The sequence below is a fragment of the Rattus rattus genome, chromosome 8 (assembly GCF_011064425.1).
Source record: "Rattus rattus isolate New Zealand chromosome 8, Rrattus_CSIRO_v1, whole genome shotgun sequence".
Classification (NCBI taxonomy): Eukaryota; Metazoa; Chordata; class Mammalia; order Rodentia; family Muridae; genus Rattus; species Rattus rattus.
The window spans coordinates 35,362,138-35,385,503 of record NC_046161.1 but is presented as its reverse complement, the minus strand read 5'-3'; the positions used below and the strand labels follow the sequence as shown (position 1 = coordinate 35,385,503).

The 23,366-nt window shown below is 46.5% G+C and overlaps 1 protein-coding gene across 1 annotated transcript in view; it reads right to left on the bottom strand.

Annotated features, from left to right (window-relative positions):
• Positions 1-453: 453 nt before the first annotated feature.
• Clmp (CXADR like membrane protein) overlaps positions 454-23,366 on the bottom strand; it is a 102,398-nt gene continuing 79,485 nt past the window's right edge. The window contains exons 4-9 of the mRNA XM_032911456.1: positions 21,589-21,842; positions 10,179-10,380; positions 9,084-9,251; positions 7,264-7,386; positions 2,243-2,384; positions 454-1,297 (exon numbers count right to left, since the gene is read on the bottom strand). Of these exons, the coding sequence (XP_032767347.1) occupies positions 997-1,297; positions 2,243-2,384; positions 7,264-7,386; positions 9,084-9,251; positions 10,179-10,380; positions 21,589-21,842 (1,190 nt within the window). The 3' untranslated portion in view covers positions 454-996. The remainder of the gene's footprint in view (positions 1,298-2,242; positions 2,385-7,263; positions 7,387-9,083; positions 9,252-10,178; positions 10,381-21,588; positions 21,843-23,366) is intronic.

Sequence of the window (23,366 nt, the reverse complement as noted above, 5' to 3'; positions counted from 1 at the left end):
TCCAACCAGTCTTGAAATTCTGGTTTCACGTGTTCACAGAAAGAGGAGCAGGACGCGGTATGCAAGGGGATCTTTCAACATCCCTGAGAGACTTTCTCTAGAGGACTGTCCCTAAGGACATTCATTAAGTGACATGTAGTGAGCATTTGTTTCTTCTAGAAACATCCAGCAGAGAAGTCTTTAGGGGAGTCGGTCAATCGGAGTAATGAGCCGCAACTGCCCCGGGATAATAGTTTTGATATCTGTTGACGATCCTCTGAATAACAAAATGGAAAGCTCTTCAGAGAACCGTGTCCCATCTTGGTTGGACTCCCTCCTTATTTATTATTTTAGGGTTCCATGGAAATAGGAAGATTGACTGCTGGTGGGGTAAGAGAAAAATCCCTTTTTTTCTCTGTCTCCCACCATTTCAAATCCTCCCCAATTAACGTTCAGACCTCACGACACAAGAAGTCAAGTCAAAGTAGAAAAAAAAAATGTGTTTCCTCCTCCTTTTTTTTTTTTTTTTTAATGTGAATTTCTTAAACGCAGTTCTCCTGGTACATGTTGCAGATAGGTATATTATAAGGCGTGGGCTTCTGTTTTGACTATCTGAATAATCACACTAATCCAATAAATTTGCAGAAATGAATAGAAAATCGATCTATGAGATTCCCGCTTCTTCTTGACTGTGGTGACTTGCAACTTCCTAGGTAAGATGTTTCAGGTGTGTGCAGCCTCACCTTTCCCCTATTTTCACCAAATAAGCTTGGGCCCCTCCCCTCCTCCACTCTGTCTGAAGGCACAGTGAGGTGCCTTTAGAGGTCCACCTTCGTCCTTCTGTCTGTTTGGTATCCTACATAAGGAGGGTGCTGGTCAGAACTGGTCCGTGCCATTTCTGCGGCTACTTAAGTGAGATCGAATCTGGCTGAGGGGCTTGCGTGGCTGGTGGGCGAGCTCCAGTGACTAGGCTAAGATCCTGACTTTTGGGAAAGTGCAAGCCAAGACCGCTCTAGGTCAGACAGTTTGGAAGGCTCTGCTCTGGCTGGGCATTGTGCTGAGTGTGGTTTCTGCTTTGGTCAGGGTCGTATGGTGGGCTTTCTTTGGTTCAGAACCTCTCACTTCCGGTCCTATTAGGCTGTATGCCTGGGTGGCTAGCCCGGGCTGTGGTGCTGCTTCACTCGACAGCGTCCGCTGGCTTCTGGAGGCACTGTTCCCGGTGGAGCGGGTGGAGGAGGAGCCAGAGCGAGAGCTCCGGGAGCCTGAGGAAGAGGAGCTGGGTTTCACAAGGCGAGCACGGGGCGCTTCAGCGTCTTCTCTGAAAGCAAAAAGTGAACAGACAGTAAACATAAACTTTGGTACTGCCAGGGCCCACAGTGACGTTCATTAAAGTTACTTCCTCCTGAGATTTTTTTTTTTTCAATGAACTCCTCAAGCCACAAACCTCCAAGGCAGTTCCTTTTTCACAAGGCTTAATGCTCAGTTTAGGAAAATGTTTGTGGAAAATGTTTGTGGAGTGACTGCCAGAGGTCCAGCCAGTTGCACCAGAAGGATACAGCTCAACATGAGACGATCTAGATAGAATTGCTTTGATTTGGGGTTTGTGTACTTAAACCCTTTCATGTCCTGTGGGTTATAGCCTTTTTATTATCTACCCTTCTTAAGTGGAAATGAATCAGAAGGAAAGTTGAGAAGTAGGCTGGTTGATTGTTAGCATGACACAAGCTAGAGTCATCTAGAGAGAGAAAACATCTCTCCATCAGAATGACAGGTTAGCAAGTCTGTCCAGCATTTTCTGGATTAATGATGGCTGTCTGAGAGTACAGGTCACTGTGGGTGGTGCCACTCCTGGGAAGGTGATGCTGAGTTCTATTAGAAAGCAGGCTGAGCAAGCTATAAGGAGCAAGTCAGTAAGCAGCACCCCTCCATGGCCTCTGCTTCAGTTGGCACCCCCAGGTTCCTGCCTTGGATTCCTATCCTGCCTTCCATTTGTAATGGACTGTAAGCACTAAGGGGAAATAAACTCTTTCTCCCCAAGTTACTTTAGGGCGTGCTGTTTGTCCCAGCAACAGAAAACAAGCCAGGACAAGGATAGTTTCACAATGAAGTGAATCACATCTTCTGTCCCTAGACTGTAATTTCCTACTTGCCAGGATAACCCTTTGAAGAGAGTCATAGTACAGAGGACCTAAGGGATATTTATATTGACTGGTTGCTATGGGGCCGGCCTGTAAAGGGAGTTGGTACAAATAGGGACGCTTACCGGATTTCATTAGGTCTGTCTTCTTCCTCATATCTCTCTTTGCTTTTCCTTCGTATTAGGAGCCATATCAAGAGGAAAATGAGCAGAGCTCCCGCCACTATGCCTGTCACTGCTCCTGCAACCATGCCAATGCTCTGCACATCTGTTTCCTCGGAAGCACAGACAGAAGGAAAGTCAAACAGAAGCTCGGAGACACTCGAACTCCCAAGACAGAAGCCCCGGGCAGGATGGCTCCCTGTGCCACACCCTGCTACCCTCTCATGTTGTGACTTCGCCTGGCCTTTCCATATTCTTGCAAGCCGAAGCTACTGAACCACTTGACTCGTTGGCTCAGATTTTAGTGACTACGTCTGCCTTCGTGATAAAATGGCTGGGAAGATTATCGGGTCACGTTCAAAGAAAATTCCAACCCTCAGACCTCTGGGCACTGCTCTGCCCACTCCTTTCTCTAACTGCCCTTTTCTCTCATCGGTAAAAGAAAATATAACCTACAGCATACAATTCGATGTGTGACTGCTGGTGGCTCTGAGAGTCAGAGCTCAAGGTCAACATTTTATTTGCACATCAGTAACATATACGTTCTCCTTTGGATGTGACGCATTCTATATATTTAAGTGCCCACTTAAGCCAGCAGTTTTTGGTATTGTAAGAGGCCAATAGGAGCTCCTCTGATTTCCAGTTTGCATCCCACGGGGCGGGGGGAAGGGAACAATAAAGAACAGATTCAAATAATTTCAGACCCTGGATATGTGGATGACTGGCAGTTTGGAAGGAGAATAGAGTTTGGGAAAGCGGGATTGGGAAAAGGTGGTGCTGGGGTTGGAGCACGAAAGACAGGACCCTCTTGTGGTGAACTAGAGACAGAGCACAAGCTCGGGGCAGAAGGTACAGAGGGTGTGGTGAGTGTGAGGGCCTCTGGAGCACAATGAGCAAGGGAGATGATGCCACAGAAACAGGAAGGGACGGACGGCTCCCACGGGGAGCAACCATTCAAATGTAGAGGCAATGCAAGGGCTGCCTGGTTCACGTTACATGGAAGAAAGCACACGGTGGCTGTTCTTGGGGCGATGGAGTGTTTCACGGGGAGGAGAGGAGGCAAGGATTGGAGTTAGGATGCTTCCAATGGTGCAAGCTGCAGATGACGGTGAGTGGGCCAGGCTGGACCTACTGTGCACAGAGGCAGGTACAAGGGAACGACTTCTGTTCTCAAAGTCGTGTCAACAGAAAGTAGTTGACTCTTGTCCTGCCTATCTTTATAAGCGACAGGGTCTCTTACTATAAAAATCTACCTTTTATCTACCCTCCCCCCACCCCCACATCCGAGATAGGGTCTTGGGTGGCCTTGAACTCATTATGTCGATCACCCTGTCCACACTGTACTGGCTGGTTTTGTGTGTCAACATGACACAAGCTGGAGTTATCACAGAGAAAGGAGCCTCTCTTGAGGAAATGCCTCCATGAGATCCAGCTGTAAGGCGTTTTCTCAATTAGTGATCAAGCGGGGAGGGCCTAGGCCTTTGTGGGTGGAGCCATCTCTGGGCTGGTGGTCCTGGATTCTATGAGAGAGCAAGCTGAGCAAGCCAGGGAAGCAGGCCAGTAAGCAACATCCCTCCATGGTCTCTGCATCAGCTACTGCCTGTTCCTACCCTGTGTGAGTTCCTGTCCTGATTTCCTTTGGTGATGAAACAGCAATGTGGAAGTGTAAGCTGAATAAACCCTTTCCTCCCCAACTTGCTTCTTGGTCCTGATGTTTGTGCAGGAATAGAAACCCTGACTAAGACACTCACAGAAACCCTCCTGCTTCTGCCTCCCGATTGCTGGGGTTAAAGGTGTGCACCGCCCACCATGCCTGTCTTTTTTTCCCCTTTGAGACCGGGTTTCTCTGTGTAGCCCTGGCTGTCCTAGAACTTGTTCTCTAGACCGGGTTGGCTTTGAACTCAGCTTCTGTCTTCTGAGTGTTGGGACTAAAGGTGTGTGTGCAACCATCATCAACACACACACACACACACACACACACACACACACACACACACACACACACACAGAGTAGTCATAGGATGGATTTGTAATTGAGGGACACCTGTATAACAAAACACTACAGAACAATGAGAATGCCCAGTTGGTGGGAACACTGTAATTTCAGCATTCAGGAGGAATTCCTGAGTTTGAATCTAGCAAGATTCAAGGCTAACCTCCGCTTCATCAAAAAGACTCTGCCTCAGACAGATAAAAACCTGCTGCTTGCTTAGAACGTGCCTGGCTCTAGGTTCTGGCTCCCTGCACCTTCCTTTCCCCACAAACCCAGAAAACTTCAATGCCAGCCAATATACCACAGCTAGAAGCAACAGTGAAACAAGGGGGGGTTTCAGAAACAAAATGAGACAAAGAAGAAGTCAGTGTAAATAGAATTTTACTTCACTAGGGATCTAAAAGAGGGAGAGTAACCTGTCAAATTAGTCTTGGAGTCTTAGGGGCAGCAGGAGGCAATGAGTGATCTATGACCAAGATGCTACTTACCTTTAAAAAGAAATACTGATTTATTTACCCCTTGTGTGTGCGTGCATGCGTGTATGCGCGAGCCCCAGCATTGGTTTGTAGCCCAGGCTGACTTTGAATCCATGATCCCCTCCTAGCTGTGAGGTTATAGGTGCGAGTTTCCATATCCAGTTGGTCCTAATTTTTGTTTTACTTTTACTAACAAGATAGCTTCAAATAAAAAGGGCGGATGTTCAATGGACGTGAAAGGCAGCTCCTGCTTTTTCAGTGAAGACCTTGTTAAATTTGTAAGACAACTGATACTTGAAAGGATGGAAGTACAACACTTGACAATTTGTAACTCGACAAGGACAGCTTACCAGACCTCTCTACGGCAGAAAGATCCCTATTGCAGCTAAACAGGTGACCACAGAAATCACAGACTTTGTAGAACATTAACTCTTTGCTGCCTGCCTCAGTGATCTTCACAATCTCCAAGTTAAAGTGTCTTTATCCCTAATCTAATGTGTCAAGTGTCCTTTGGACCGGTGTTAACATCTTAGCAGCCCTTGAAGTGATGAAGTAGTTCCGGTTGGTTTTTTAGCTACACTTCTTTACTTATTTGTGTGCTGCATGTGCAGTGGGGCGGGATGGGGCTGAGTATACACGTGCCCCTGTATTCTCACGTGGCTGTCACAGGCCAACCAAAGGAAGTTGGTTCTTTCTACCACGTGAGTCTTGGACATAGACCTTCAGGCCATTAGGCTGGGTGCCAAAGAACCTTTATCAGCTGAGCACTCTTACTTTTGAATGATTCATTTGTAGTAAACTAAATACAGATGTGATCAGAAGTGATGGCAGGTCAAATCTGAGAGTTCGGTTATATAAAATCAGCACAATTCTTAGTTCTCAAGTCTCTAGATCTGAAGCTGGGGCTGGGCTTGAACTCTCAGATCATGCTTTCTCACACGTCCACTACTCGGGAAGCCAGTTGGGAATTCATTGTTTTGTAGAGAGACTATGTAAAGAAAGCCAGCAGCCACTGGGAGCCATTTTAGAGGACTAGCCAGGCCTTGTAATGCGTGTAGCCCAGAAGGCGCTCTGTGTAACGTCTCCTGAGACAGTGAGCCTGACTTCCCAGCTAGGACATGTGCAGAAACTAAGAGTCAAAAAATTTTAAGTTCACTAAATTTGGGGTAAGTTGTTTCACAGAAATAGATAAAGATATTCAGGTTGGTTTTGTAACTTGGTTTATGATATCTTTCTGTTTTTTAAAGATTTATTTATTTAGTATATGTAAGTATACTGTCACTGTCTTCAGACACACCAGAAAAGGGCATCAGATTCCATTACAGATGGTTGTGAGCCACCATGTGGTTTCTGGGAATTGAACTCAGGACTTCTGGAAGAGCAGTCAGTGCTCTTAACCACTGAGAGATCTCTCCAGCCCCTTATGATATCTTTTACTTAAAAGTGCTTAGTAGTCCCCAAGATAGAGGTGCTGCTACTTCACCCCTGAAGATACTCTGTCAGGCTGTCATTTTTGCAGTCTATAAGCTTCAGAGCTGGTTAGGGCCATTGATTGCTTTTCTCCCTTGGCATATTTATTTATTTACTTTGTTTGTTTGTTTGTTTTGAAACAGGGTTTTGCTATGTAGCTCTGGCTGTCCTGGAACTCACTATGTAGACCAGGCTAGCCTCAAACTCAGAGATCTACCTGCTTCTGCCTCCTAAATGCTAGTGGGATTAAAGGAGTTTATCACCACATCTGGCGCTTTACTTTCCTTAAAAAAAGAAAAGAAAAGAAAAGAAAATGATATTACCAAGTAGCTCAGGCAGGCATCAAATCCGCTCTCCTCCTGTCCCTAGAACTAAGATTACAGGATGTAGCAAACACCTGGCCCTACTTTTTTATTTTAATATTTTTGAGGCAGGCTTTTATGTAGCTTTGAATAGCTCTAAACTTCCGTGTGTAGTGGGGGATGACCTCCAAGGCCTGATTATCTGGTTTCACCTTCTAAGCTTGAGGGTCATGTGTGTATCTCTAAAGTCCCCCAGGTTTCTGTTTCTGTCTCTAGAGTCTCTGCCTCTCTGTCTGTCTCTGTCTCTCTCTGTGTGTATGTATGCACTTACATGCATGTGTGGACATGTGTGCACGTGTGTGTGGTGGTGGTGCTAGCATCCTACTGTGGGAGCTACCCATGCAGGGGCCATCCCACAGAACCAAATCCCCAGCTCCATAGTTCAGTTCTAGTCCAGAGGACTTGCTAACTCACATAGGTAACTATACACCCAGACAAAAGTCATTAAATGGTCTTCTGGAAATAGAGACTTTGACCTTACTTTTAGTCATGATTAAAACATCGTATACTAAACTGCAACGTAACCATGCAAATTTTAAATGAAACAACAACAACAACAAAAAAAAAGTAAAAAAAAAAAAAAAAAAAAAGCTGGGCATTTGACTGGGTGGCAGAATGCTAGCACTGTAAAGGCCTTGGGTTTTTAATTCCACCAGAAAAGAAAGGCAAGCCCGAGATACTCACACTGTACAGTCACTCGCACCACGCAGCTCTCCTTTCCAGCCTCGTTGCCTGCTGTGCACTGGTAGAGCCCAGAGGAGGCCATGGTGAGGTTCTGCAGCAGCACTCGGCCAGGGTTGTTGTAATCTACAGAAGCAGAGATCGAGATGGTGACTCTCCCTCACGACAGCATCTCTACTGTTTACCGTTGAGCAACACAGACCTGAGATATCGAATGGTCTGATGAGATGAAATGACAGAAAAGATTCTGTTTCGGAGCATGGGAAATGGGGAAATGCTATTTTAAATGGCCGTGCATCTTCAGGAACTACAAAACAGTGGGAACAAAGGCCCTGTAGCTACCTGGGAGGCTGAGACATACTTAACACTACCTGCCATGGGCCTAACTGGGCTACAAAGTGAGTTCAAGGCTATTCTGGGCGACTTTCTGAGCGTCTGTGTGTACAAGGTCCTAGGTCCAATCCCCATTGCAGAACGAAAAGGAAAAAAAATATGAAGACTATTTAGTGGATACTAAACCAGTTAATTTAGATAGAGGTCGTCCCCCCCTCCCCCCAGACTCTCTCATTTCTGTGTCATTTGAAGAAAGAAATGTGTTTTGTTGTTATTATGGTCTGAGTTCACAAATGAAAACTGAAATTCAAGAGGTCTGATAGCAAACCAGTCATGTCGTTAAGTCCCAGCAATTGGGACACAGAGACAAGACAATCCAGAGTTCAAGACCATCCTTGGCTATGTAGCAAGTTCTGGGCCAGCCTGGGCTTCATGACACCCCGTCTCAAAAATCAATAACAACAAGAGAGGCTCACACTGGGCATGAGAGTAGTGTGTGCATGTAAGCCCAGCACTTTAGAGGTGGGAGCTAAAGGATCAGTTGTTCAAGGCTAGCCTGGGCTACATAAGGCATCAAATTTGATCTCAACCAGAAGGTTGAGAATAGACCTTTGCTGTTTAGTTAATTGTCAAGTTGACACATCTGGGAAGAGGGAACAAATAACACTGCAGATCAGACTGGCCTCTGGGCATGTCTGTGAAAGTTTGTCTTGATTAATGATTGATGTGGGAGGGACAGCTTACTGTGCACAGTACTAAAACTGAGCTGAGCAAGCCATGAGAGCAAGCCAGGAAGCAGGTGGTGCTCCTCCATAATCTCCCCTTCAATTCCTGCCTCCAGGTTCTTGCCTTGCCTTCCCGTCTGACTTCTCTCAAAGATGGACTGTGACCCTGGAGCTTAAGACGACACAAACATTTCCCTCTTTAAGTTGCTTTCGGTCATACTGTTTTATCACAATGACAGAAAAGCTAACTAGGACACGATGCTGCAGGAGACCCTGCCTCAAAACCCAAGAACTGCAAATCAAACCGAGCCAGAACAAAACACGCCAATGACAAACACACACACACACACACACACACACACACACACATGCACACACACACACATGCACACACACACACATGCACACACACGCACACACACACGCACACACACACACACACACACACACACACACACACATACACAAACATGCACACACACACACACACACATGCACACATACACACTCAACACACAGACACACATAGAAACACAACCACACACACACACATGCACACATGCACACACATACACAAACATACACACACATACACACACACACACACACACACACACACACACACACACACACACACACACACACACACACGAGATTCAGCAGCATGCTCCAGGGTATCTGGTGAGTTTCTGACAAGGAAGATTTGGAATTCGTGGACGCCGTATTATATTTTTGGCCCGGCAGCTTGACAGGGAGCTGACTTACCGATTCTAGATTTGGGTGGCAGGTGTTCATCCTCTCCCTCCTTCTCCCGAATCCGCTGCCAATTATACACAATGGGCTTGGTTCCAGAGGCAGACTCACACTGTAGCGTCAGGTCACTTCCTTCCGTTGGCTCTCCTTCCAGCTCACACTTGGGCTTGGACGGTCTCACTGGTGAAAATGATTTAAGACTGATCAGTCAGAGAGTCTCCAAATGCTGGTGGAGGACACACACCCCTCTTAGCGCTTGGGTTGGCTCTCCATCATGCCTGATTTTATTCGGTTTTGAGTTGAGAGTCACCCAGCCATGCCTCACCTCCTGGAGCCCTGAGCACCCTCTCCTCCTCCGCCCCCAGCTGCTTCTAGCGGTGCTGGAACCTGCAGTGACTCAGAAAAGACAAACACTGCTATTTATGGGGCAGTTTCAGGGAAGGTACGTTTAATTTTACTGATATTGAAACAAGGATTAAATGGTCAGAGGTTTGGAAGTGATCATTCAAATATCCAAAGGAGAGCGAGTCTTAGAGGGTGTTTGAATTCTATAATGAGCTACCATGGGAGAATCATGGAGATGGCTTGGTGGCTAAAAGCACTTGCAGTGTGAGCCTGGTGTCCCGAGTTTGATCCCAGAACCAATAGTGGAAAGAAAGAAGTGACTCCTGAAAGGGGTCCTCTGGCCTTTGCACGAGGTCTAGAGCAAACACACTGGGGCACGCACTACATAAAATAAGGCTAAAAAAGAAAGCTAGAATTGTGTTTTCTTCCCTCCTCATAGCTAAAATCTAGAACACAACTGCCTCTTTGTGGTAATGTCTAAGTGAGCACCACAGAGAACCGTATAGGGGATTTTACCATTTGCAGCTGTCTGTGCCTCATAGACACCCCCCAAGATGCAGGCATTGCCTGGGGATAGTGGTGCAGGCTTCTAATTCCGGCCCTCAGGAGGCAGAGGCAAGCTGGATCTCTACAGAGCAAGTTTCAGGTCAGGCCGGCCAAGGGCTACACAAAAACATCCCTGTCTTAGCAAACAAACAAACAATCAAAACAAAACACGACAACGAAAAGAAGCAGGCATTTATCCTGGGGGTCCTACTTTACCTAGCACTTTTAAGATCACGTGGCTCCAGACATAACGTCCTGAATTCTTCACCTTGCAGGTGTATCTGCCTTCATCACTGGGTTTCAGAGGCTCGATCTGCAGGGAGGCGTCTCCCGCCAGGAAGTTGGAAGCAAAGGCCACTCGGCCCTTCTGCTCCTCAGTCAAGTTATTGTAGACATGACGACTGGAATACGTAATAACCTGAGGAAACAGACAGAGGCAGAGGCAAAAGGTGGGGCTCGACCTTCTCCTTCTGCTGTCAAGACGAAGAGAGGGCCAGGTGTGGTAGTGCACACCAGCTATCCCAGCACTCGGGGGCCCGAGGAAGTAGGATCACAGCTTCCGGGCCAGCCTAGTCTCAAACTCACAGACCCACCTGCCTTGCCTGGGGCAGTGTGGGGCAAAAGGTATGCACCATGGCACAGGGCCTGCGAAGCGTTTATTTATCAAGTCCTAAGTACTTTGTTAAATACTCAGAGTGACTCCATTCTGGGTGACTCGGATGTGTACACAGAGCATAGTGTTCCTGGAAGGTCAGCAGTAGATGGCACCAGTGCTGGTCTCTGAGAACTGAGGCTAGGGGGATGAGGAGGGGCATGAGGAGGAGACCCGCCCTTCCACAACCTTTTCTTCCGCATTCTTCTACCACTTGAATGTGGCCTCTTCAGAGTGCACTGCTCTCTCCCCACCCCCACCCCCTCTGCTAGTCTTTTTGTCACACTATCTGTCTCATCACATTTGCTCCCGCAGTCCCCTTCCCCGCCCATTCCACAGACTGGCAACACAGCATTCCTCTCTGCATACCACAAGTTCCTTTCATTGTTGAGATGGGGTCTCCCACAGCCAGGCTTGGCTTGCGTGTCTTTAATCCCAGCACTGGGGAGGCAGAGGCAAGCAGATCTCTGAGTTGGAGGCCAGCGCTGCCTGATTTACCAAGCAAGTTCCCTGACAGACAGGGCTACGCAGAGAAACCCTGTCTTGAAAAGGGGGGGAGGGGGGGAGGGAGAGAGAGAGAGAGAAAGTGAGAGAGAGAGAGATCCATACTGCTTTAGCTGTTTGTGTAGCTGAGAATGATCTTATCTACCTCCATCACCACCTTCCAAGTTAAGTGTGGGGTTTGCAGGTATATATATGTCCTTCCACAGATACCTCTGTTCTTCCTTCTTGCTCTTAAACTTATTTACCTATTAATAGCTTTCCCAGACGATTTAGAAATGGAGGAGAAAAGATAAAAATGAAGAGAAACGATGTTTAAAAAAAAAATACTTTTAGGGGCTGGAGAGATGGCTCAGTGGTTAAGAGCACTGACTGCTCTTCCAGAGGTCCTGAGTTCAATTCCCAACAACCACATGGTAGCTCACAACCATCTGTAAAGGGATCCGATGCCCTCTTCTGGTGTGTCTGAAGACAGCGACAGTGTATTCATAAACGTAAAATAAATAAGTCTTGGGGTTGGGGATTTAGCTCAGTGGTAGAGCGCTTGCCTAGCAAGCACAAGGCCCTGCGTTCAGTCCCCAGCTCCGAAAAAAAAAAAAAAAAAAGAAGAAAAAAAATAATAAATAAGTCTTTGAAAAAACCCTTTAAATTTTATCTGTCCTGCATGCGTGTGGGTGTGTGGAGGTCGGAGGAATGGAATTCGGATCACTGGGTTTGTCACCTTGACAAGTTGAGCTGTCTTGCCAGTCAGCACCAATAATGGATTTTGTTCTCCCAAAAGTTGGAGGGACAGTGGGCAAAGAGGTTGCAGTTCAAATATGAGGAACCTCGTGCACTCAGACACCCCTCCCCCAACACCCACCCACAAGAAAGAAATAAACAAATAAATAAACCAGTAAATAAACGAAAACATTAAAAAATTGGAAACCTAGCCAAACTGAATAGTTAAGGATTTAATTATTTAGGCCTAGCCTTGAGGGTCATTTTTTGCCGCCTTCTCCCCATCCCCCTCCTCCTTTGCTTTCTCGTGGATAAGAATAAGTTATTGGGATGCTGGAGAGATGGCTCAGCAGTTAAGAGAACTGGCTGTTTGCGCAAAGGACGTACGTGGGTTCAATTCTCCTCACCCACACAAACTCACTGCTCACATCTGTCTGTAACTACAGTTCCAGGGATCTAACTCCTTTGCACAGACATACATGCAAGCAAACCTTAAAAATAAATATAACTTTAAAAAAGGATTAAGTTATTTGGGGGGAAAAAAAAACATTTCTTCCACAAAACAGGTGAGCTTGGAGTATTTGTTTTCCCAGTGAGTGAAAACGCATTGTAGACTTCCCTAAAAGAAAAAAACAATTCCTTAGTAGTCAGTGCATCCTGCCTGCCTATCAGCCTGCAGTTCTTTTCTCTTTCCGTATATCATCCTGAATGTCATTCCTGTTAGTCAAAAAAGCCATGCTGACCGAGTTGACCAAACCTCAGTCCTCCAATGGCATGCAGCACTACCTCCCTGGTTGTTATTTTAAACACAGCAACCAAGGAATGGCTGCTTCCCACCAGACAGGCAAAAGCCACTCCTCTTGATTTCAATTACAATTGAGCGAGATTAGCAAGGAGAAGAGCACAGACCCAGAATACATTTCCTTAGGTTTACTCAGATCGTCACTGGAAGGATGTGCCAGAAAAGTTGGTGGCATTTGAGTCTGAAAGAAGGGATGAGAGGCAGGAAGAGGAGAGCATTGCAGACACAGAGCAGCCCAGCAGTAAGCACAGACGCATGCGTGGATCTCCCAGGCACAGCTCTGGACACAGAGGTTCCAAATCACCTTGAATCACCTCTAGGTGCCTTAGCGGGTCCCCAGCCACGTGGCGCTGCTCTGCCACTCATCTGAGGCTTTCCAGAAAAGAGTCATAGCAACCAGTAATAACATCGATCAAGCCGGGCCTTTAATCCCAGCACTCCAGAGGCTGAGGCACGGAGATCTCTGAGTTCGAGGCCAGCCTGCTCTACAGAGTTGAGCTTCAGGAGAGCCAGGGCTACACAGGAAAACACTGTTTCGAAAAACAAGCAAACAAACAACAACAACAACAACAAAACAAAACAAGAAAGCAAGCAAACAAAGGAACCATCATTTTTCCATTCTATCCAAACCCAAACTCCACTGCTGTCTTCCAAACCCTTTACATTGCCTCTTTGAGAAAGATGTTTTCTGTACTGTCTGATTCTGTGTGTCAACTTGACACAAACTGGAGATATTACAGAAAGGAGCCTCCCTTGAGGAAATGCCTCCATGAGATCCAGCTGTAAGGCATTTTCTCAATTAGTGATCAAGGGGGGAGGAGCCAGCCCATTGTGGGTGGTGCCATCCCCGGGCTGGAGTCCTGGGTTCTATAAGAGAGCAAGCTGAGCAAGCCAGGGGAAGCAAGCCAGTAAGTGACATCCCTCTGTGGCCTCTGCATCAGCTCCTGCTTCCTGACCTGCTTGAGTTCCAGTACTGACTTCCTCTAGTGAAGAACAATGTGGAAGTGTAAGCTGAATAAACCCTTTCCTCCCCAACTTGCTTCTTGGTCCTGATGTTTGTGCAGGAATAGAAACCCTGACTAAGACATTTTCTCCCCCTCAACCCCTTCCCTTTTTTTATATACTCAGCATATATTACTAAGCTTCTGTGTCAGACACTGTGCTCAGCACAAAGTAGTTAAAGACATGGCCTCTACTCTGAAGATCTGGTTCACAAACGTGGGGGAATAGAGAAAAGATTGAGAATGCTAAACGCTATCGTATAATATTTGTGTTAATTTGTTCTGTCCTTTTACCTTCAAATACTGGTACTGTGGGGGCAGGTGTGGGCACAGGCCTGTAATGCTAGCATTTGAGAGGTGGAGGCAAGGTCTAGCAATCCTCCTGCCTCAGCATCCAAATAATTGGGATCACATATAGGTACACACCACCATATCTGGAGTGAGCTCATTGCCTCTCTCTGGCTAACTGGCTATGGTGTATCTCTGACCTCTTTAATCTATGGTATAAAATGCGGTCAAGTTCACCTTACTAACATTAAACACATACTGTTCTTTTTGGCTCTAAACTCTAGTGGCTCCTTACACCTGTGAAAGAGGAGCAGACTCAGCCCAGGGGTTTCAGAGTCATCACCACACTGCAGTCCTAATGTCCTTCCCATCTGGTCTACTTCACACATCGGAGGACAAGCAGCTTGCTTCATTTCCTCTTTATCATTATGGCCGAACTTTCTGTGGGCCCGCCCACCTGGCCTTTGCTCACTGCATTGCCCCACTTGGGTAATTGTCTCCTCTCTCTCTCTCTCTCTCTCTCTCTCTCTCTCTCTCTCTCCACATAAAGAATCCCTGCTCATTCTCTGGCCTTTAAAGCCAATGTAAATGCCCCACAAAACCTTTCTTAATATGACGGACTGAGAAGGATGTCTTCACTTTGGTTTCATCTGTAGTATTTCTCTGTTCTGTTATTTTATTCCTTTTGGGGATTGAGGATTGAACCCAGGGCCTTGCACATCCTGAGCATAAGCTAATGAAAGAATAAAAAATGCAGCTAAGAAGTCAGAAGTTTAAAAAAGCCCTAAATACCTCAAATTCCAGACCCCGCCCTCTACCTGTACTAGCTGACCATAAAGTTAGATTAAAATCTTAGAGAATAATCTTGAGAAGCAGGAAGCTTCTCCCAGGAACTGATGGACCATAAAGTAAACAATCTTGAGAAACAGGAAGCTCCTCCTTGTGATTTTTCACTGGTATTCTCGACATTTTCCAATGATGCCCTCCCTACCCTCTGGGGTTGAGGTTTCTTCCTTTAAATTCCCCTTGTCTTAGTTACTGGGGGTTGAACTCCACTGTCCCTGCGTGGGATACGAGTCTCGACCCCAGTGCACTAGTTCCTATCAATAAACCTCATGTTTATTACAGCAAGGACAGTCTCATGTGAGTTCTTGGGGGGGTCGCATCATCCCGAGACTTGAGTGAGAGTCTCCCCGCTCCGGGGGTCTTTCACTAACGCTGAGTTATACTCCAGTCTCTTTACCATTTTCCTTTGAGGAACAACTGTGAAGGACTTTGGAGGTGGGCAGACAGGCCGATGGATGGACTTTCCATAGTGCTGGGCATGTCCAGGGAACCCTGTGCAGTTATTTGATTTTATGTCCAGTTGCTGTAGTCTTTGGCTGGGCTGTTTACCAACTCCGCACTCAGTATGGTTTTACTGAACTCATACAGTGAGCCACAGTCCATAGTCCCAGCACTTGGGAGCTGAGGTCCATGAGTTTCGGGTGTCATGAGTTTGAGGCCAGCTTGGTCTGCAGCACTACCTTGTCTTAAAGCAAAACAAGACCGACCCCCACACTGTGTTCTTGGCTCCACGCTGGGAACTGTTAACAACACAAAGGGCTGAGTGTTGTGAAATGTTAAAGGATAGCTTTTGGAGAGCAGGTAAAACTGTGACTCACTGCAGGAAAAGTGAGCAGGCCGTCAGGAATTCTTACTTCACTCATTAAAAGACTGAACACCAGGAAGGCGAGAAACCAGGTGTGGGAACAAACGCCTCCTATAATCGCAGACCTCAGGAGGCCAAGACAGAAGGTTGAGTTCCAGGCCAACGTGGGCTACAGAGCGAGTTCCAGGCTATGGGAAAACCTGTCTTGAGGTAAAAACACAAGCCAACAAACAAGAGCAGGATGACGTTACACCCAGTGCTCACGAGAATTAGGGCCGAGGGCAGTGTATCTCTCCTTTGGACGGCATAGATTTGTTTCTCCGAGAGTGACAGTGACTTGTTGTTGAGGCTAAGAAATGTGCATACGACTATGAGTCTCCGACTCAGGGATCCTCCTGCCTTAGCCTCACAAGTGCTGGGATCCCGGCTGCTGCCATTACACCCAGCTCTGATGTTGCTTGATTCTGGGGTCCTTGCCATGGTCTTGTAGTCTTCTCTGTCAGAGTGCCTCTCGTCTTATATTTGGTTAAGAAACATCTACGAAGGCTACCTTTGTGTGTAGCCTTTCCTGGCTCCCCAGTTAGAATGGTAACCTCTTGCCCCAACGTCTTTTTGAGACAGGGTTTCACTCCGTAGCCCCGGCTGTCCTGGAACTCACTGTAGAGCAGGCTGGTCTCAAACTCCCAGAGATCCTCCTGCTTCAGTCTCTTGAGTGCTGGGATAAAAAGCATCCGCTACCCTACCTGGAAATTTTTATTTATTGTGTCTGTGTGTCTGTGTGTAGGTATGCACGCACACAGGAAGGGAAGGTGTACAAGTCACACTGTGTGCATTAGAGGTCAGAGAACAATTTGTCGGAGTGAATTCTCTCTACCAAGTTGGTCCCTGGGATCGAACTCGGGTAGTCAGGCTTGGCTGCAAGTGCCTTTAATCTGACTCACCTGGCTGGCCGGACTATTTCATTTTAATTGTAGAAAAGGTTAGTGATGAGACTCAACTGTACACCATGTGACAGAAGAATGGATATCAACCCAGTCATTTGGCAAATAAACGCCAGAGACAAATGGATGAATGATAGCTGGTGTGAGGCTCTGTTTGAGGAACTTCCTAGAGCACAAGTCAACTTGTGACGTGCATGGAACAGAAGCAGCTCCTCTGCGGTGCCGTGGCCTGTGAAGCAACTGTAAAATTGCTTGTCTGTTTCATTTTTGTTTACCTCTTGGTGTGTTCGCACAGGCCGTGACTAGGCTTGGCTGCAAGCACCTTTACCCTTGAAGCCAACCCAGCAGCCAGATTTCTGCTTGTTTCCCATCAAGGGTTTCCTTGCTCGATAGCCAAATGGAAAAGGAAAGGGTGACATGTGAGAGGTTACCATGGGAACCGGAGGATTTCTGTTCTAATTTCTTAATCTGAGAATACAGAGAAAAATTCTGTTGTACGTTGCTAGGGGACTTTGTTTGGGGGAGGGGATGGTCGATCTCCCTTTCTGAAATTTAGTCAACCTTAGGATAAAAGGGGAAAAAAGTGATTGAATTCTTTGGTTATTCTACTCCACTAAGACTGAAATAAATACACGTGTTCCCGGGACTGCCTAGCCACCCCCAGATGTTCCCTGCCTGCTCCAAGCATCCTAGACAAAAGAGATAAAAACATTTCTCAAATTGAAATGCAAGGCTAAACTTGTGATTTGCGTCATTGGTTAGCCCACTTTACGCATCACGTCTATTTCAGCCTTTCCTGTTCTCTCTTTTCAGTCACCCTCAGACTCACCCCCCACCCCCCCACCCTCAGACTCACTCCCATCCCCACCACCTTTAGACTCACTCCCCTACCCCACCCCCACCCTCAGACTCATTCTCCCCGCCCCTGCCTCCACCCTCAGACTCACTCCCCATCACCACCCTCAGACTCACTCCCCCAACCCACCACCACCTTCAGACTCATTCTCCCCGCCCCCGCCTCCACCCTCAGACTCACTCCCCATCACCACCCCACCACCACCCTCAGACTCACTCCCCTCAACCCCTCCGGAAGTTATAAAGTCCTGGCAGCTTTACTATCTATTTCCTATCTCTAGGTTGAGATTCCCAAGTACTCATGCCTGTGATTTAAATTTATTGCAAACTGGATGAGGTGGTGAATGCCCGAAACCTCAGCGTTTAGAAGGTTTTCGAGGTGGTGAGGATGGGAATCTAAGGCCAACTTGGGATATACAGTGAGATTTGAAGAATGTTTTTAGATTTCTCTCTCTCTCTCTCTCTCTCTCTCTCTCTCTCTCTCTCTCTCTCTCTGTGTGTGTGTGTGTGTGTGTGGAAAGCGTGAGTCAAGTGGAGGATGACTGGGAGGAGGAGGCGAGGGAAGATAAGCCTTTCTTACACAGTGTGAAATCATGCTTGCTTTTAGTTGAGGGCCTCTTAAATCAGTGCACCTGTGTCAGAGTGGGTGCCTTAAAATGCAGCCTGTCCCTAGCACTCTTAAAGTCTTTCTAAGAACTCCATGACTAATACGGGAACAGTTTGAAATGCCCTAATATAGCTGGGAGATCATCCATGTTCAGGCCCTGAAGCCCTCATCTACGTTTTTATTTTATTTTATTTATTCATGTATGCGTGTTCTGTCTGCATGTATTCCTGCCTGCAGGGCTGCACACCAGAAGAGGGCATCAGATCCCATTACGATGATTGTGAGCCACCATGTGGTTGCTGGGAACTGAACTCAGTACCTCAGGAAGAGCTCTTAACTGCCGAGCCATTTCTCCAGCCCCTTGGTTTACATCTTAATTACACCTTGCCCCTTGAGCTGCTTAGGAATTCCAAACCTTTGTGTCTGTGCGGCTCTGTTCTCTTCCTTCCATCAAGTCTTAAATCAAGGGGCTGGAGAGATGGCTCAGTGGTTAAGAGCACTGACTGCTCTTCCAGAGGTCCTGAGTTCAAATCCCAGCAACCACCTGGTGGCTCACAACCATCTGTAATGGGATCTGATGCCCTCTTCTGGTGTGTCTGAAGACAGCTACAGTGTGCTCATATAAAATAAATAAATAAAAGTTAAAAAGAAAAGACTTAGATCAAAGCTGCACGTTGTGGTCTATGCCTGTAATTCTGGCTCTTGGGGGGTTGAGGAAAGAGAGTCTCAAATCCAAGGCCAGCCTGAGTCTACTGAAGACTATCTCATAAATACAAACGTTGGGCGTGATGGTGCATACTTGTCATATTATCCTTCTTAAAAGGATACCCTGAGTGACAGCAAGACTCTGTCTCCAAAACAAAACAAAAAAACAATAACAATGAAAAAAAAAGCCCCAAAATTTTTATATCGGCTTTTTTTGAAACAAGGAGGCTGTCCTTGACCTCCCCCTCCATCAAGTCTTAGCGGGTGGTTCCAGCTTTATATAGCAGTTCTCTTATCTCTGGTTTCACTTTCTAGGGCTTCACTGCAGTCAATCATTGTCCAAAAGCACTGAATGAAAATTCCAGAAAGAAACAATATATACGGTTTAACACGGGCGCCATTCTGGGTAGTGTGGGGAAGCCTTCGAAGTTCTACTCCATCCTGCCCGAGCCTTCATCCAGCCTGTGTATGTAGGTGACTCACTCAGTCACTTAGCACCAGGCTGCTCTTAGATGGCTGTCCAGATAGTGTAGCGCTTATGTTCTGGAACCTGACCCCCAGATTCAACAGTAGAAATGGTGAAAATTTAGAAACACTGAAGAGAAGACATAAAAAGTCTTCCTTCAGTCAAAGGTGAAAACTTTTACCTTTAAAAGGGAAAACAAAATAAGCGAACCCCAAAAAGCACCATGTGCTGAAACTGCTGTGGTGTCTGGTAAGACTAACTCTCTGTTCACTGAGACAGGCTCTCACGTGTCAAAGGCTGTACTGCTCCTTCTCTCTATGGAGCTGAGGTGAGGTGGACCTTGAACTTAGATCCTCCCATCCCCGCCTGGGTGCTGGGATTGCATGTGTGCACGGCCAAATTCAGCTTATTTGATGCCGTGGGTGGAACCCAGGCCTTTGTGCATTCTGGGTGAGCGGCTCATCAAGTACACTACTTCCTCAGATCCTTTCCTTTCAAATTATTGGACGCCTTTCATGGCACACTCCCAGGAGGCAGAGATATGATGGCCTCCTCGCAACTTATCTTGGCACCTAGAGTGGCATAATGCTAGGTAAATCTGTGGGGTCTGAATGACTGAATAAAGGACGCCCACCCATTAATCAAAGGCAATTTTGGAAGCTGACTGCACGAAGCCACTGAGTGGTGTTTTTAAGCCTACATTAACTTCCTCACTCCTCGAGTTGTTCAGCTCTACAACACAGAAACTCTTTCCTCCCCTTTTCCTCTAAATGAAAACTTCTGGGCAGAAGTTAGATGTGTGGTTGTGGGAGCTCTGAGTGAGTGGGGATAAACATGAACACTACAGGAGCGAAAGTATTCCACCGAGATTCGTTAAATATGGAGGGGACATCTATTCCACCGGGTGACTAATGACCTAGGTAGGGACTACTGCTGCCAGGCCTTGAGTCGGGGAGAGAGGTCAGCTCAACTCTGATTTAAAGGTTTATTTATTTACTTATTTGCTTATTATATGTAAGTACACTGTAGCTGTCTTCAGACACACCAGAAGAGGGCATCAGATCTCATTACAGATGGTTGTGAGCCACCATGTGGTTGCTGGGATTTGAACTCAGGACCTTTGGTAGAGCAGTCAGTGCTCCTAACCACTGAGCCATCTCTCCAGCCCCTCAACTCTGATTTAAAGAGTAAAGTGGGACCCTGAATTATTAAGAAACATCAGAGGTGGGCTGGAGAGGTAGTTCAGCAGTTAAGAGCACTGGCTGTTCTTCTAGAGGTCCTGAGTTCAATTCATATATATATATGATAAATCTTTTTTAAAAAAGGAAACATCAGAGGTAAGAGAGCTTTGCCGCTATCGACTACAGAGGATTGGTGTTGACCGTTGAGCACGTTGAAGACGGGCGGCTGCTGGAGATGGAAACTGTGCAGTGAACTGACTGGGCAGGACTCTCGCTCAACACGGATTCCACCAGGACAGAAAAGGCAGCCCCAGATCCTGAAGAACCCGGAGCCTGACTCAAGTATGGTCTGGAGAGTCTTTTTTCAGGCTTGTTCTTTGGCTGTTCTTCCGGGTACACAGATCCACTTACTCTATTCAGAGCTGAGAATGTCGTGTCTACCACTGACCACACTCGGGTTGAGGTGACCTTGCTCCACAGAGAACAGGTCGCCTTTAGAGGACGTGCTATGTATGAGAGAACAAGATGACAAGCGGAATCACACAACAAGGTGACACAGGCAGCCTCGGAGGCAGGTTAAAAACTCCAGCGTGATCCTGAGATGTATTTTTAGTGGAAACCTTAGCTTCTCCCAGTACAAACCATCCTGTGAAGTTAATGACAGGGACATTCTGAGGAAAGGACAACCTTTCTTTCTTCCTTTTTAAATCAGAGTGGGGAGAAAAGCAAAGCCCTGTAAAAGACTCCCTGAGTTGTGGATTTAAAAAATAAATCACAAAATCTTATTTCACACAAGACACGTGGCACTGTGGTGATCAAAACAGGCAGTGTGCTAGACCCTTTTGCCCAACCTTTGTCTAAAACAAACAATACGAGCATATTTAAGGTAGGGTAGGTCTCGATTTGCTTTTCAGTGGATAGGTAGATAAAATGCACACTAAGTTTGTGATCTTTGCTGTTTGTTTGTGGAAATGTAACCGCACCCAAAGTTGAACAGCATTGCTGCTTATGAAAACAATTGCCCAATGGGGTATAGGACATGCCTCCTCATTTACAAAGAAGGGTTGAGAAGAGTGGAGTCAACTTCAGACACAGCAAGACCAGACCTTATGAAGGGACAGACCACACATCTCAGATAACGTTAGATGAGAAAACAAACTCTTCCAGCCCCCCCCCCACCGTGAGCAAGATGTGAAGGCAGAAGAAGGCGATGTGAGGGCAGGAGGGAGAGCAACTGTAGCTAGGAGGGTACTTACCACTTTTTGGTTCCCTTCATTATCCGTGAGCAGCCATTCAATGTCCAGGGTGTCTTTCTCAGGAAGTCCCAATTGATGGTGACAGGGCAAGGTAACCTTTTCCTCTGCCACTCTCTTGATCTCAGTGTGAGTTCCCAGCGTTCCAACATAATAGGTTACTGGAAAGAGGAAAAACAAACCTCTAATGAGCAATGCAGACGCTGGATGACAGCATGGACCGGGCAGAAATTGCAACAAATAAACCTTGGGAGCGCCTGTGGGCAAGGAGGAAGCAAGTCAAGGCTTGGGGATTCTTGGACTGCAAGCATTTTGCCCACCACTGTTTCCTCCCAATTGCAGAACCAAAGATTCTTTAGACCCTGTGGATTTTACCCTGTTTTCCAATTCCTGGTTAATTTTGTGTGCGTGTGTTTTGTTTTTGTTTTCTTTGTTTTTGCAACAAAGTTTCACACTGTAGCTCCGGCTGGCTGGGCGTGTACTAGCTAGTCCAGGTTGGCTTTAAACTCATGGTGATTTTCCTGCCTCATTAGCAAGCACCATCAATTCCCACCGTCAATTCCCCTTATTATTAGTTTTGTTGTTGTTGTTGTTTTGCTTTTAAAAATAAGTGATGAGGTAATTGCTGGCCCTGGTGGTATAGCCTACAGCCTAGTGATTAGATAGCTGAAGAAGGTAGATAAATGGATCAAGCTCCGCCCTGACTGCAGAGAGTTGAAGGCCAACGTCCGGACATCTGCAACTTAGTGAGACCCTCCCTGTCTCTGAATAAAAAGTGAAGAGCGAGTCAGGCAGTGGTGGCGCATAATCCAGTATTCAAGACACAGAAGTGGACTGATCTCTGGGAGTTCAAGACCAGCCTGGTCTACAAAGTAAGTTCCCAGATAACCAGGGTTACACAGTGAGACCCTGTCTCAAAAATACCAAATATGGAAGAAAAAAAGAGAAACCTGTGGATCTAGCTCAGTGGGAGGGTGTTTACTTAGCATGTGAGATGATCTAGGCTCAGTCTTTAGTACCTCATAAAACAAACGATTTAAAGTCAGCAACCCTTTTTTTTTTCTTGTTTTTGTTTTTCTTTTTTTGTTTGTTTGTTTATTTCTTGAGTCTCTCTCTCTCTCTCTCTCTCTCTCTCTCTCTCTCTCTCTCTCTCTCACCCTGGCTGTCCTGGTTCTCACTCTGTAGACCAGGCTGGCCTTAAACTCAGAGATCCACCTGCCACTGCCTCTCGAGCGCTGGGGTTAAAGACATGTGCCACCACTGCCCAGCCACAACCCTGTCTTCCGTCTGTCTTCTACTAGCATCCTTCTGGAAGGATGACACTCCCAGAAACTCTGCATCAACACAGGCAGTGCTAGTTCCTGAAGTTACAGGGTCAAAGACACTGGAGCTCAGGAGAACCTTTCACATGAACCTTCTTATTTTTCGAATGAGCTGCTCGAACCCCAGAATGATTTTTCTGCTTTCTAGTGGCATGCATTTCGGAGAATGAAAACATGACAAACATCGCTATAATATAAAGGGAAATTATTCATGCTAGGAGAATTATGCAAATCCAGAGCCGTGCATGGGCATCTAATTACAGGGTTCAGGATAATCTTCCAAGGGCTTGGTAAATATTAGAAATGCTGTCTGGAAATCATCTGTCTAGCATCGTGTAGCACGTCGTGGTTCTAAAAGAAAGGCAATTGCTGTAACTGCTCAGTGCCTCGGTGGTGCTGGTACACGTCTGTAATTCCAGCTACTGCGGAGGCTGAGGCTAGAAGGTCACCTGAACTTGG